At 54.6% G+C, this 15000-nt stretch overlaps 5 protein-coding genes across 5 annotated transcripts; 3 read left to right on the forward strand and 2 right to left on the reverse strand.

The window, feature by feature from the left end:
- Window positions 1-1501: 1501 nt before the first annotated feature.
- On the forward strand, window positions 1502-3649 carry CkaCkLH20_11487 (uncharacterized protein; the record flags this gene model as incomplete). The annotated part of the gene is made up of 2 exons (XM_038894201.1): window positions 1502-2001; window positions 2050-3649. 2 exons carry the CDS (start codon window positions 1502-1504, stop codon window positions 3647-3649), a joined length of 2100 nt encoding a protein of 699 aa, XP_038740531.1.
- Window positions 3650-4902: 1253 nt separating this feature from the next.
- Window positions 4903-6681, reverse strand: CkaCkLH20_11488 (glycosyl hydrolase family 47; the record flags this gene model as incomplete). The annotated part of the gene is made up of 1 exon (XM_038894202.1): window positions 4903-6681. The coding sequence occupies one exon, from the start codon at window positions 6679-6681 to the stop codon at window positions 4903-4905; it is 1779 nt and encodes a 592-aa protein (XP_038740532.1).
- A 1265-nt stretch (window positions 6682-7946) lies between these two features.
- CkaCkLH20_11489 (uncharacterized protein) lies at window positions 7947-8688 on the forward strand (the record flags this gene model as incomplete). The annotated part of the gene is made up of 2 exons (XM_038894203.1): window positions 7947-8197; window positions 8475-8688. The coding sequence occupies 2 exons, from the start codon at window positions 7947-7949 to the stop codon at window positions 8686-8688; spliced, it is 465 nt and encodes a 154-aa protein (XP_038740533.1).
- A 394-nt stretch (window positions 8689-9082) lies between these two features.
- CkaCkLH20_11490 (uncharacterized protein) lies at window positions 9083-10252 on the reverse strand (the record flags this gene model as incomplete). Its single annotated transcript, XM_038894204.1, has 1 exon — window positions 9083-10252. The coding sequence occupies one exon, from the start codon at window positions 10250-10252 to the stop codon at window positions 9083-9085; it is 1170 nt and encodes a 389-aa protein (XP_038740534.1).
- Window positions 10253-10312: 60 nt separating this feature from the next.
- On the forward strand, window positions 10313-13508 carry CkaCkLH20_11491 (methyltransferase domain-containing protein; the record flags this gene model as incomplete). The annotated part of the gene is made up of 11 exons (XM_038894205.1): window positions 10313-10357; window positions 12020-12055; window positions 12124-12217; window positions 12269-12291; window positions 12350-12368; window positions 12425-12547; window positions 12615-12637; window positions 12694-12731; window positions 12791-12928; window positions 12985-13404; window positions 13454-13508. 11 exons carry the CDS (start codon window positions 10313-10315, stop codon window positions 13506-13508), a joined length of 1014 nt encoding a protein of 337 aa, XP_038740535.1.
- Between the last annotated feature and the right edge of the window lie 1492 nt (window positions 13509-15000).

Genomic DNA, 15000 nt, shown 5'->3' on the forward strand with positions numbered 1-15000 from the left:
TCAACCCGTCCGACTTCGATGGTGCACCGTCTGTACCCCTTCCCCTTGTACCTCCCGCCAACCGACTCCACCGACACCACTACCGCCGCCAGGTCCTCGTTCTGACCCTGACCCTGGCGCCTGGCCCTGGCTGTGGCCCTGGACCTGGACTGCCCGCCCTTGTGTCCACCCAGGTCTTTCTCGTACCGCCTGCGCTTCCGCTCGCTTTGAGTGCCATTCACGGCCATCATCAACTACTTACCAATCCTCCCTCGCACCTCGACGCGAACGCTTTTCCTCTTTCTTTCCCCTTCAGGCCCTCGTCCTTCATCCTCTTCTCCATTGGACACGTCTTTCGTGAGCTTTCTCCGACCGACATCATCGCCTAAGCAACGGGTCAGAATACAGACTCCACAATCGTCGAGAAACCTCGCCCTACGCTCGGTACTTCAGCCGATCATCGGTCAGCAACCGCAACGAACGCACTGTAAAACGGTAACTTTCGATACCGCTGGCATTCACCACCCTTTGCCGCCTCCTCCTCCTCCTGACGCCTGAACCAAAAAGCTCATCCGCCAGGTCGGAGAACCGTCACCTCGGATCTTGATTGGCATTGGACCGGACTGCATTGGCTCTGCGATAGCCCACAGACGCTCCCACCCAAATTCGCCGACTTGGTGCGCCGGATCCCCCCAATACGCACCCCCTTCACAGGAGGCTGGTTGGCTGGCTACTCCAACCTACCTTGACGAGGACTCCGCCCAGCCCAGCTGTCGACACTACACCTCCCGCTAAGCTCCAACGAACGCAACCAGGCGCAAAGCAAAGCAAAGCCAGAGAGGCAGGGGAAAGAATAGTCAGCGAGAGGAACCGCTGGGAAGAACCACTCTGCTGCAGCCAGCAGGGTCAGATCAGGGCACGTCTTTCATCATCGACCATTCATCGCCACACTCCCCTGGCAGTCCTTTTCTAGAGCCGCCTGCCCCTCGCCCTACCAACTTGTCTCTCTTCTCTTCGTCCTCCACTCAACCACGCTACGTTACCCACCGTGCCGTAAAGAGTATCCAAACCGGCCTTGCACCTTGTCCACCAAGCCACCCCACTCAGGCCCGGGATTGATCTTCGACTCGCCGTCGCATTTCTACCACCGCTCTGCGACTCTCTCTCCTCTTCCCTCTCGGTTCACGACATCTCTGCGTATCGCTTCGAGGATTCCCAAGTCGAACGCACCGCACACGATCCGGAAGGAACAACACTCGCATTGTGTCAGCCTAGATCATTTCTCGGATGACTTGATACAAACTTTTTATCCCTCGTTCTCTTTCTCTTCCCCGCCTCCGCCCTCCACCTGTCCCCCCATCATCCGTCTTCATCACCAAGCCTGCGAAGGCTGTTCTCCCCGCACTCTCGCGCCGTAGAACTGCCTCAGCCTCGCCAGCTTGCGTGCACGATTATCCGGAGGTCGTAATCAACCGCCGGGCTATCCGCCTCCTTCGCCCTTTCATCACCCCCACTACACAGAATGGCCGCCGCATTCAGACCAGTAAATTCGCCGCTGCCTACAGAGGCCAAGGTTGACGACAACATGACAACGTCGCCGACGACTCCGAGACCGAGCACTGCACCGCATCCCCAGACGCCGCAACCCGTACCGGAAGATGTCAAGACGCCGACAAAGGCGACATTCGGAAGCGGCAGCGGCAGCGGCAGCAGTGGTCTGGCTTCGCAAAAGCCTCTTCCCAGCTCACCATTTCCACAGGCTGTCCAGGTTCCCGAGAGTGCCGAAAAGGTAAAGACTCCGACAAGGGCCAATTCACAACACTCGAGAAAGTCAAGAGACTCCGAAGACATCGACATGGACGAGTCGGACGGCGAGGGTGAGGATGGATCTGACGACGACAGCGTCAACGCCGACGGGACCAAGTCGAACAAGAAGAAGAAGTCGCAACGATTTTACTGCACCGACTACCCGCCATGCAACCTGAGCTTCACTCGAAGTGAGCACCTGGCGAGACACATTCGGTAGGAACATCTACAGCCTAGCCAACACTAGTCGCTGACTCGATTTAGGAAACACACCGGCGAGAGACCATTCCAGTGCCACTGCTCCCGGCGGTTTTCCCGGCTTGACAACCTGCGACAACACGCACAGACGGTGCACGTCAACGAAGACATCCCGATCGACTCTTTGGCAGCCACTGGCGCGAGATTCCAGAGGCAGATGCGCACCGAGCGGGTGCGTCAGCAGGGTGGCAGGGCTCGTTCGTCTACGGCCGGCAGTGCGTCAGGTCCCGTCAGAGGACATTCCAAGTCGCTCTCGACGTCGAGCATCGCCAGTGTCGGGCCCATCGTTCCGGCCTTTAACATTCGAGATGACATGCGCAGACGTCCCCCGCCTCTGGTCATGGCCGGCGATCCCCGATCACGACTGTCTCTTGAGTCGTACCGAAGCGACGGGCCTTACGGATATCGCCCGGTCTCCCCGACAGAGTACGGTACACCCACGTCTGCGACCTTTTCTACCGGCCAGAGCAGTCCGCGATGGGGTTCTGGCATCGCGTCCCCCACAACGACACATTCTCGGTCTCAAAGCATGTACTCGTCGGGCTCAAGAACTCCGGGGCGCCGACTCAGCGTGCCCTCCGGGGGTGCCAACCCTTTCCAATCGCCGCACGGAGGGCCCGTCAACCGACTTGTCTATGGCGGTCCCGTAAACGCCTCCAACAACGGCGCCTTCTCCCCAGCCACCAGCAGCCACTTGGCATCTCCCACGACCCCAACCTCTGGATGGACCGGCCGACGCGACTCGACATCGTCCAACGCTGACGAGGCATGGCGTCGCCGCACCTGGCATCCCGATAGCAGGAGCTTCAACACAAACACCAGTCATCTCAGCAATGTCTTGACGCCAAGCCAGATCCAGCCGAACCCGGCGCCGCCAATCGCCAACGTTTCCAACCAGCAGCAAAATCTCCGGCTGCCGGGAATCGAGTCTTTTGATCCTCTGCCACCGCGCCAGATCTCGCCCCCGAGGCGTGTCCCGTCCCCCATGATGGTCGATACTGAGATGGCCCATCCGCCCGCCCTGCGTCTCAGCTCCGACGCTGCCGTCGAGGACAGGCGGAACGTGGCACAGTGGGATATGGGCTTGCACCGCGGCCTGACCCGGCTTGACATCACCTCCAACACCACTCCGCCCCGCGACAGCGCGGGCGCGTGGGCTAACGAGGCAAACCAAGCCGTGCAGGCGCAGGCGGAGCAAGTGAGGTTGAACCCTCCGACAGTCCGATTTGAGGTTGAGCCGCCATCATACTCCAGCTCCAATGCTTACAGCCGGAGCCATCACCACACCATGTCGATGCCGTCCATGGCTTCCAGAGACACAAAGCGACACGGATGGTATCACGGCCCCACCAGCAGTCATGTTCACGGGCCTCGACCCGAGGCGCCCGGACAGGATCACCGGGGTCCGCACGTGAACAGAATGGTCCACCCGAACATGAATGCATTTGCGGGCTTTCCTGCCAGACAAGCCGAACCTCAGCCGCCCCAGCAGCAACAACAGCAGCAACCGGGCATGGACCGATCGTCCAACCCTGATCCCCTGAGGCGGCTTGAGGCTCTGGTTGCCGTGGCCACCAGCGAGGGCACCACAGCCACCGCCTACTAAACACCTACGAACTGTAACGAATTTCTCACCATGTTTTGAGGGCATGGAACATACATAACGCTACGACTGATGATACTTTCCTACGTGTCGGCAGGGGCATCGAACGCTGCATGACATACGGTCGCTTTTTACTGATGATATCCCGTTTTTCCTGGTTGGCTGGCAATTTTGCATGATTTTTCGTTGGCGTTGTTACATAGCGTTGATTTTGTTTCTTTCCTTTCGGGTATCGCCGCCCTCGCCATGACCCTCATCTCAACCCGTCATTTCCTTCGTTTCGTGCCTATTGCTCTTGATACCGGGCATTCGTTGGCCATTGCTCTTTTCACAAAGGTTTTTTGGGAAGTTTCTTGTTCGGACCATTTCAACTAGAGGTATTCGTTTGGTTTTGATTCCCCGTTACGCTTGCTCATGATCAAGGAGATACCCGCTCACTATGGGATGGATTGTCGCGGTGGATAGTAATGTGTCGCTCTCACGGCGATTGAAGACGGACATATATGAGTCCGTCTGTGGTCTAGCTGGGCTGGTATTGGGAAGACATGATGGAGGGCTGATACCCGGTCTTTGCTATGGCTGTTTTCTCCAGTTGGCGGACCGACGACGACGGTCAAGGCGGCATGGTTTTCGGGCCATCCTACAGGGCGGCATACATCTCTCTACAGGGCGTACAATCAGTAGGAATTAACGACGCACATGCTTGAACTACCGTTGCCTCTATTGCATCATGCATCATACCGTGACAGCTGCCTTTGCTTGTGATTCAGGGCCCGGGTTGAAGATGCGCCAGACTTCATGCACGATGATGTTGGCATCGGCGGGCCCGGGGCTGGGTTTGAGACATGGAGCCAATCAGGCCCGCCTTGGACCGACGATCAGAGATGTGCCCGCGGGGAATGTGTCTTGGTGCTAAAGCACTGGGCTGACCACTGGTTGGCATTTGGTGTCAGATGGATGATCAGACAAGATGCCGGACTCTTGGGGATGCCGATCGCGGGTGCCGGCGCGTTGATGCGTCCCTTCCGGACCGTGACTGGCCTTGTCTCCGCTGTGGGCCGTCGCGGAGCCGGTGTGGTGTGGATCGATCGGCGGCATGCGGCCGGTACTTTCGGGTTGGGTTGTTTCGTAGCAAGTTCACGATCGGAAATGAATATTGAGGTCATCACGTACGGGAAATATCTTTCCATGGTTTATGAACTGGGTATCCTTGTAATCATCGTCACCACACGTACTCTACAGAAAAGGTTCCTCCCTCACCTCCACCTTCTAAACGGGTGCGCCTCCGTATTAAACACAAACTCATCCAGACTCACGAGCCCGGGCTCGCTAAAGATGAGGTAGAAATACTTCAACGTCTCCCCCATCCAAAACGACTCCATCGAGTCGCTCGCCGGCGGCCTCCCTTCCACCGTCACATCCCACACCGCCGTGTTCGCCAGCTCCGTGCTCGTCGCGTTGTCGATCGCCGCGAACATGTCCCACGCCGACTCCAGCAGCGCCTCGTCCCCCGTCGTCCGGTACATCACGAACACGCTCTCGATCGCCTCCGGCCGCAGGATGTACCGCCGGTCCGGCACCGATGAGAAGCCCGCGACGAGTCTATCGTCTTTGATGATCTGGTCCGCGTCGTCGGCATCTTCTTTCGAGGAGCGCGAGACCACGTGCCGTTTCCACAGCTTCTCGTCCCACGCACACTCGGACTTGGAAGGGCAGGGGACCATGTAGAACGTCTCGGGCATGATGCCGTGCGGGAAGGACTTGTACGCGTACACGCACCCGTCCACCAGCTTCCGCGCGACGTCGAGGTCCGCGGCCCGGCTGAACAGTTTCCCGCCCAGCGCGAAGAGCCCGCCGAGGAAGCAGACGAGGTGCTGGCCCTGCGGCTCCAGCTCGACGCCGGCGTCTTTCGCGTGCGCTTGCCCCGCGATCAGGATGTCGGCGCCGGAGGGCGTCATGGGCCGGAAGAGGTTATGTTGGACGGCGGGCTCTGCTGCGGATTCCCACATGGCGCGGTACATCCCCTCGCGGCCCCCGAGGAGCGCGGACATCTTGGGGAGGTACTCGTACACCGAGTCCGCCATGGCGCCGAGGGTGAAGGTTTCCCCTTCGTAGAAGACCTCCCTCTCGGGGTCCACGACGAGCGGGAATAACCCCGGGATCCGGGTTCGGTTTTGTTGCGCGGCGAAGATCTCCATCACGCGCTGCGTGGCGTCGAACCACTTCGGGTCCCCCGTGAGGATGGACAACCGCGTGAACTCCATACATAAACTCCCAATCTCCGCGACGAGCTCGCTGGAGGGGGTCGTCTGCGCCTTACCCGCCTTGGCGTCGGCGATCTTCCACCGCGTGATGGGCATGCGGTTGGGCGTGTCGAAGGCCTTGTAGAGCATCTCGCCGACCTCGACGGCCTTGCGGAGCAGGCGGACGTCGGCGCTGAGGTCGAAGGCGGACAGGAAGCCGCCGAGGTAGCGGATGGTGGTCTCGAAGACGTTGACCTCCCCGAGGTCCGTGGATGTGAAGTCGATCTGTCCAGCGGCCGCCACGGCCGTGGAGAATTCGTCGCGCATGTCCATGATCCAGAGCGTGTCGAGGGAGTCGACGAGGGTGGCGGCCCAGCCGCCGAAGGAGTTGCGGGTGCCGCCCGACACGGGGGCGAGTTCGTCGGCGAGCCAGGCGTGGGCGCGGTAGGCGGACCATGCTTTTTGGAAGGTTTGTTTTACTGCTTGTCTGCGTTCCTCGCGGACGCGGGTGGAGGTCGTGTGGGGGAAGGTCGAGGCCTGGATTTGAGGGAAGCGGATGGGGGAGGATGTCGGGAGGGGACGGAGGGGGAGGGGGGCCGGGTTGTGGACTTTGAGGGTCTTCCAGAAGTAGGTTTCTGTCGAGGGTGTTTGGTAGTGGACTGGTTTTGGGGTGTTGTGACGAGAGGGGAGGGTTGGGAGGTGGCCGTCGGTGTGCCAGAAGAGGAGGAGGAGGATGGAGATGGGGAGGCCGAGGAGGAGGATGCCTGGTACTTTCCGCCTTGCGAGAATCATTGTTGGTTTGAGATGGTGGTTGACGAGAGTGAGACGACGGAGATGGGAGAGGCGTGCGGTCCGGCCGGGTTTCTGTCCTTTTCAACCCCCCGTATTGAAGTGATTTGCCGCTCTGTGGTCTCTTTCGTGTTGGAGGGAACAAGGAGCTGCAGAGGAGGTGGGATTTCGAGGACGGCGCTTAGAGTTGTATTTGGGGAACGGGGAAATAAAGCCTGCTTTTGGGGAAACCCCTGACGTTGTGACGGTTGGTTTGCATCTTTGAGAAGAGACCCCCTGTTGGTGCCGTCTTGGCGGGTGACGATTACTGGATTGACGCGGTAGAGGTCCTTGTCTTCTCCGGTTAACGAGCAAGGCTGGCGCGAGGAACCAACTGGCGTGTTTGTGTTGGTGTCGGGCGGTTTTACGGAAACCGTTTTGGTATGGAGCGCGTTGGTGATTGCTTATGTGGAGGGGAAGATCGGCGTCGGCGGGTGTGCGAACAGACTGCGCTAAACTTGATCTCGCTAGATGAGAGAAATGTTCGGAGATGTGTCGTGATTTCACTTACAAGTAAGGGAGTCAACTCATCTCTATCGAGGACGTTTGTGTTGTCTCTCGTGTTACCTCCAGTCAGATGTACAATCCTGCCAGCTCACGACAAACCTCGGGGCAAATCGACCGATTGATCGCTCAGAAACGCGGGCGCGCGCTCTCGCGCTCAAAGCGCCAGCCCAATCTCGCTCGTATGCAAGTTAACGCCCGGAACGCCCGCTTGAGCTATTTCGGCCGCCGTTCCGTTCTGTCGGGACGAGCTGACAACTCGGATTGGCCTTTGCTGACTTTGGCCCCGTTGCGTCGACATGGGTGCTTGTCTTGGTTGGCCTATCACGGCGTCGCTGTCGCATCTGCGACAGTTGGAACCAACAAGAGTAAACTCGGCAGAATTGCCACACACTGTGAGTTTGGTCGGAGGAGGTGACAGTGCGAGTTGAGGACTTGGTGTTGTTGGTGAGTTGTCTGGACTGTTCGAGTATGCGGGAGGCTGAAAGTGGTTGAGCGTGGGTTGTGGCAATCAAGCAGCTGAGGTTTGGCAAGTTGCCCCGGCGGCAACTGGATGATGAAGTAAGGGCGCTCATAATATGGCAGCAATCAGCCGCATCGTTGTTACCGTTGGTCTCTGCGCTCTTTTTGTCCCTCAAGTCCGTCGAGTTCAGGTTCGTGACTTTCGAATTCATTGAGTGCGAGCCTGGAGCCTGGAGTTCCGGACATTCACTCAACCGAAACAAATGAAGATGTTACCCTCTTTCTTCTCTGCCCTACTCTTCTCTGCCCTACTCTTCTCCTATCTTTCAGTTGTCGTTCAAGCCGCCTGCTACTACCCCAACGGAAGCATCGCCCCCAACGATACACCATGCCGAGATGACACGGCCGAGTCGGCCTGCTGCGGTCAGGGCTACGCGTGCCTTTCGAACGGCATGTGTCAAGCGACGGGGCAAGAGTTGCAGAAGGGCGGCGCGACGGAGCTTGTGAGGGGAGCGTGTACGGACCGGTCGTGGAGGAGCTCAGGTTGTCCGCTGTTCTGCATCAACCCGGAGACGGACAACGTGGCGGGAGGGATCGGGGTTGCGAAGTGTTTGGATACGGTTGAGGAGTTGTACTATTGTATCAACTCGGTGCAGGATCAGGTTAATTGTACTGCGAAAAGGAATGTGCTGTTCTTCCAGCGTAAGTTTGTTGTTTCTTACTTTCTCTAATCACTTAGAGTGACTTTGTCAACGAATATTGGTAACTTGCCTTCTAACCGATATCTATAGAATCCGCAACGGCAATTACAACCATCGGCGTCATACAAACCACGACAGAATCGTCTTCGACGACGTCGACGGTATCACAGGAGACTCAGGTCACGAACTCCCCGTCTCAGGCACCTTCAGCACCCACGATGAACCCGTCCCGTCTCCCAAGCTCGAACCCTGTAATCACGAGCACTGGTGCGCCACACAGTCCTACAAGCAGTCCAGACACTGAAGCCGCTCCACCGAATGATCGAGCAGTCACGATAGGTGCCGCTGTCGGTGCCTCGGCCGGTCTTCTCCTCCTAGGAGGTCTGGGAATATGGCTCTTCTTCCACATGAGACGGCGGAGGCGGGCCAGAGAACAGATCACTCAAGACTTGGGGCATGCGGTCGATGCACGTTCGTTTCAACATGAAGTTTATGAACCACCGAGTGAATGGAAGACGCCGCCGGGTCAGAATCAACCTCATGAGTTGCCGGGCTGGGAAGGGTACAGAAGATGACAAGATTGGAGGCGGGAACGGGAATTTAGACGTCAGTGACTTCGCTCAATTGGAAAACAGGTGTATTGTCTTCTTCATAAGTTTAGAAGATGCCGTATTAGGAACTAAAAGGGAGACCAACCCTCATACGACACTGTCATTGTGTCTTCCATTGAACATATAGTCAAATAACCTCTGGCTTCCAACACCACGTGTTTCTCCGCCGTAAAACCAACTGCGATGAATTGTTGGCATTTCTGCACAAATGAACTGAAGCTTTGGTGAACGACGCTGCCAGTAGGTCCTCACATGTTGCAGCAGTCTTTCCTCTTCCCAAGACCACAACGGGTCGTCGCGCATGAGGCATTCGCCCAAGCCGAGTTCCCGAAGGTTCGCTGGTAAAACCTCAGCCAGCTGTGGCAACCTAGCCTGATCGGCATCGTAAATCATGCCCAAGGATATCAAGAGAACCTCGAGGTTGTGGAGATGCTTGAGGGACCCCAGACTGCCTCTGTAAGTTCCTCTTCGGATACGGAGTGCGAGATGACGCAGAGTGTTTTGGACGTGGTGGAAAGCTTCTTGAAAGCCGTCGAGACAACCGTGCATCGACTCGTCTTGAAGCCCGATATCGCAGGAGAGAACTTCAAGCTGAGGTGTGTGTCTCAGCAAAACTTCGATTTCTGCCGGTTGCACCTCCGAGTACTGAATGCGCAGGATCTTCAGATTGACGGGATTGTGGAGCTTGGTAGGTAGCGCCCAACTCCTGAAGTAGTCCTTCGCATGAAACCTGTTTGTCCAGTCTCCGACATGTCCAACTCGTGCCATGTCCAGAGCTGTGAGGCTGGGAAGGTACAACGCGTTCGCCAATGTGTCTGACATATACTGATCCACCCCGGGGTCATCAAACAAGGACATATTGGTTGGGTCCGCACTGTCTTCGAATTCGATGAAGTCGGGTAGAAAATCGTACGGATCACGATCGTGTTGAACGGAAAGCATTGTGAGCTTGTTGAGTCTCGGAAGCGGCAGCTGGGAATCCCTAATGCACGGCAGGGCCGAGTCCATGATGATATCCTCCAGCCAATTCTCTTGCTTGTCTTTCGGTTTCTCTTGCTCGTCTTCGTTGGTAGTAAGCTCTGCACTTACGGTGAGGCTTCTGAGCTCCGTACAGAGCCGAGTGAGGGTAGCGAGAACAAAGTCGCCGTGATATGGACGCGAGTCGACCAACTCCCTAACGGACTGTTGGGTCAAGCCCCATTCTTCGTCTTCATCAACTTTCGCACTCAGCAACCAAGGCAGAAGAACATCGTCCATTGGGTGTTTTTCAAACTTCATGTTTCTTTGCCGGCAAAAGTTGTAGTCGTCATAGTCCCAATGGTTTTGTGCTCTACAGAACTCCAGATGATGGATCATTCCGCGGTAAGCGCTTTGTTCCACCATGGTACGTAGTAGAAGAAACGCTCTCGCAGTGGTGATGCTGTTCCTCCACGGGATCCTGATATTGCGATATAGGCTTGGAAGAGCGTCGGACCGAAGCTTCTTGCATGTTTTCGAGACATTGGATATGTCGGAGGTGGTGGCTTCGGATAGTATGACACCCAACACCTCCGCTGGGAGAGTATCGAGGGAAAGCATCATGCCGCTGCGAGATAATAACTTGGTAAGTTAAGGCCGTGGAATATGCGTGCATGAGTTGGTCTTCGAACTTACGACATAGAGAGGGAAGATGGATGAAGAGCCACTGATTTAATGATGCTCTTCACGGTGAAGAAGTGCTGTAGATTTGAGACAATTGTGAATGCGCAGAAGTATTTCCTGGGACACGCACGCATCTTAACATTTCAGACGCGGGGGCTTCGGTCTGGGCTTGTTCATTTATTTCTTTTTCTCGATGAACTTAGCGCCATGAGGCCTCATCAACACCATGCATGTCTCATCCAATCGCACTTGCCGCTCCTGGTTACGTATCTGACTACCGTATCCTTCCAGCAGGCGTAGAATCCGCCCCCTCTCTTTATTATTCCCTGAAGACATGGGATTAATTGGCCATATCTAAGGGGTAGATCTCTTGACAGGGCATTTCACATACAGAAACGGTGGAGGAGGGGATTCTACCCCTCCTGGAAGGATACGGTACATGGGTCGTCGCGTATTTCCCACTAGGTTCTGCAGCCGTTGCGAGAAGTTCAACGTAGATCGATAGCTTGAAACTGATACCCGAAAGCAAATTAGATGAGGGCTCGGAGGTGACCGACTTGCATGGGTGTTACATCGCGCTACATGGCGGTTCCCCTGAAAAAAAAGAAATATGGAAAGATAACGCGCACAAGCGAGTCTAGTCCATCCATACCATCAAGGAGTTGGGATGCCAAATACAAAGGGGAATCATCACGGATATCTATCTGGCTGAGTGCTCAACTTTACGTGACTGTCCACCATAAATGGTATTCCATTGGCAATTCGGTCGTGAGATAATTATTCTTCGACCATTGGGAGTGTAGATGCTTGATGGACGGACGGGCGAATATCCTGATGAGGATGCATGCATGGCAACGTGGATCCGCCTCGGCTGCAAGCCCGTCCGGCCCGGCGCGGGGATGAACCCATGCCAATAACTTTTACCCTATCACGACTGTCACTGAACCTGGCAACCTCGACATCCCAGTTTCAACGCGTTCTGGGCATCGGAGCGTTGTCCAAGTGCGAAAATGATGTTGAATTGGAAGTCTGGGCTGCAGCGAGAAGTTGGAGCATCTTCAAACTGACATGCCTTTTATGGGAGTCTCATGTGACGAGATGTCCCGGTCGAGGCGGGTATGATTCTGGGCGAACGACTGCACAGGCGGATTCATGAGATCCAGATTTACTTACAAACCCTGACCCCTCGTTTCCTCGACTCATTTCCCACGACCCTTTTCTGCTCGGGAAAACGTTCACTAGCTGCTGCAATTCTCTTAGCTCAAGCTGTCATCTAAACTTCGATAATTCCATTCTCGCCATGAGTCAAGACGCCTCTCGGATTGTAAGACTCGATTTCTTCATAAATGATTCTATGCACCTCAACTAACAGCATGATTTCAGGTGGCCGAAGCTGACAATGCAGCCAATCTTGGGGATGTCAGTGACGCCCCTCGTGCGGTTGCATCCAGAGGCTTTTTTGTTCTAATACTTCTTTCATTTTTTAGGACTACGAGGACTCGTCAGTAGCGTCGCTGAGATCCAGCATTCTTCAACACCAGTCTGAGAATGGCCGCACGTATCACGCCATGAGCGCGGGAAGTATGGATTGTTTAAGCCATTCGCTTGCGGCATTCGCTAAAAAGTGCAAAGAGTACAATTACCCCAATGACGAGGTTGGTTCTTCAATGAAGTCTACTCATCAGCCTTTGTCGTTCGCTAACACTCGAGAAGCGAGAGAATGATCGCCTAGGTAAGCACATGCAGTCGGTAGTAAATCACGGTTGTCCGTAACGCTCACATCAACAGAGCTTCAGAGCACGATCTGGAAACTCACTCTCGATGGTGAACTCGCAGTAGCCCCGGCTCACAAAACCGCCAGGCGTGTCCTCGACATGGGAACTGGCACTGGCGTCTGGGCCGTTGATTACGGTATGTAGTCACCATACTTTTTGTTTCGCCGTTTGAGGGTACCTTGATACTGACGAAACATTGATAGCGGAGACATTCCCAGAGGCAGAGGTTCGATATGACACCTGAATACGTGAATGCCCGACTGATGACTGATCGCTTCCTAGGTGATCGGAGTTGACTTGAGCCCAACCCAACCGCAGTGGTAAGATGCGAAGCTTGACGAAAGGATCCCCCGTCTCTAATAATAATGGCGCGTTTTAGGGCCCCTCCCAACTGCAAGTTCGAAATTGACGACCTCGAAAAGCCTTGGACGTGGAGTGAACCTTTTGACTACATCTTTTGTCGAACCATGGAGGGCTCCTTCACAGACCCTGCGGATATTGTACGTAAGGCTTACAAGTAAGATGACATTGAGGGCCTCTTCTGGCCGATCTGCGCTGATGAAAAGTGACCAGGGCTCTGTCACCTGGTGGATGGTTCGAGGCCGGCGGCTTCGTGTTGCCGCTGGGATGCGATGATGGTACCCTCATCAAGGGATCAGCACTCAGCCAATGGCAGGAGTTGATGGTCGAGGCCGGCGAGAAAATCGGCCGCTCCATCGAAAGCCCAGCAAAGTACACGGATGCCATGAAAGAAGCGGGCTTCGTTGACATTACAGTCAAAAAGTACGTCTGGCCGCTCAACTCGTGGCCAAAGGACAAGAAGCTCAAGGAAATTGGGCGATGGCATCACGTCAATCTCGATCAAGGGTTCGAGGGTCTGTCCCTTGCTCTCTTTACACGAGCTCTGAACTGGACCAAGGAAGAGGTTCTGGCACTTTGCGCTGAAGCACGGAAGGAGCTGAAGAGTAAGAGCACGCATGCGTACTGGAATGTGTTAGTTCTTTCTGCTCTACATCAAAGTGATTTCCACTGACCTTGACAGCCAGGTTACGTACGCCCGTAAGTCGGAGGAAACAGATGGTGCGAAGGATGTCTGAAAGCCTTTCGGGTATTGCATTTGGAGATGTATATAGTCTCAGAAAAACAACCCTTGCAGCTGAGGCCTTCTTACATCGGCCAATAGCTGTTACTCATCAAAATGTTACCTAAAAAGTATCGATCGTTTGACTTCAGAACAAACATTGAAAACTAGGAGGCATCCCTCTGAGCCGTAAATCTTCCTGCAGCCAGTAAGGTGGAAAATACATGTAGCTTGGGGATCTTTACATTTCCAAGAGAGCTCGATGGGTAGCGGAGAAAGAAAGCGAGTTCGACCACAGACCAGCCGTAAATGGTACTGACTCTAAAGATATCAAAGTAAGGTCTAATGAGGACCTCCACGGCGTACATTGCGACTTGCAACATATCTACGTGCATATGACCAAATTCGGGGATTGATGGCTGAGCTGCTTAGGTGTAATTGTGATTTTCCAGCACCCAGAAAATGGGGGAAAACTGAGAGAATACACATGAGACAAATGCAGAATAGGTTGAAGATATTCCTTTTTTACCATTGAAGCTGAGGCCATGTGAGGTTTGGACTTTCGTGTACATAAGAAGCCCGCCTGTTTCCATTGTTCGTGAAGCTTCCATGTCCCATTGAGTGCCAACCAACGACGGAAGATGTATGATTTTATGTAAAATAAAGTGCATTGATTTAGAAAACGGTTTAGTCTAATCAGAAATTTCCAAAAGCCTGTTTTGGGGGCATAATTCCAGATTATGCTTTTGGCATTGGCTGGCACGCAATCACTAGAACTGCAAGCCATCCAGAAAGGTTTATCTCCAAAAAGCCGGTATTACGGAGATAGCCCAGTATTAAGACCTATAAAGCGACAGGATTCTTCCTTCAAAGAAGTCTTCGTTTACTATAAACCAAGCAACCACCAAAAACAAATGCAATACGCCGCGCAATATATACACTCATACCCCCAAAACACGAGAACGCCAACCATCAAAAGCATCTTTGTATCGAATCGAGTATCAATACGGCAAAATGGACCAGGCATGCTCGTCACCTACAAATTGGAGCTCGAAGGCGGCTTGCGCCGTAAACGGAATCGACTGGAGCAAGAACGAGCCGAGGCTTTGGGCTGTTGTTGGAGTTTTTATGTTCCTCTCATTCATCGCCATTGCGTTCTTCATCGGCATGTTGGTCAATCGTCGTCGTCAAAGAACCGAGCCTGCACCCAGTTGGGATCTACCGGAACCTTGTTAAAATAAGGCGCCAGTTGACCAGCAAGCTGAAGTCAGTCGAGTAAGCACAGTTCTACCTTTTCGAGCAAGCAATGACTGACCTGTATCCTCAGCCCACAGACCACATTTGATACTCGTATGGGCATGGTACCTAACGATTCACGACTCGAAGGACAACCATGGGTCAACTCTAAGTCACGTACATACGTATAATACATCGAGATGAGGAACTGTCACCGAGTAGTCGCGGAGGCCTCTAGGGGATGATGACGTTGAGGTCTATTGTGTAAATCT

This window comes from Colletotrichum karsti (genome assembly GCF_011947395.1).
Source record: "Colletotrichum karsti strain CkLH20 chromosome Unknown Scaffold48, whole genome shotgun sequence".
In the NCBI taxonomy this organism is placed as follows: Eukaryota; Fungi; Ascomycota; class Sordariomycetes; order Glomerellales; family Glomerellaceae; genus Colletotrichum; species Colletotrichum karsti.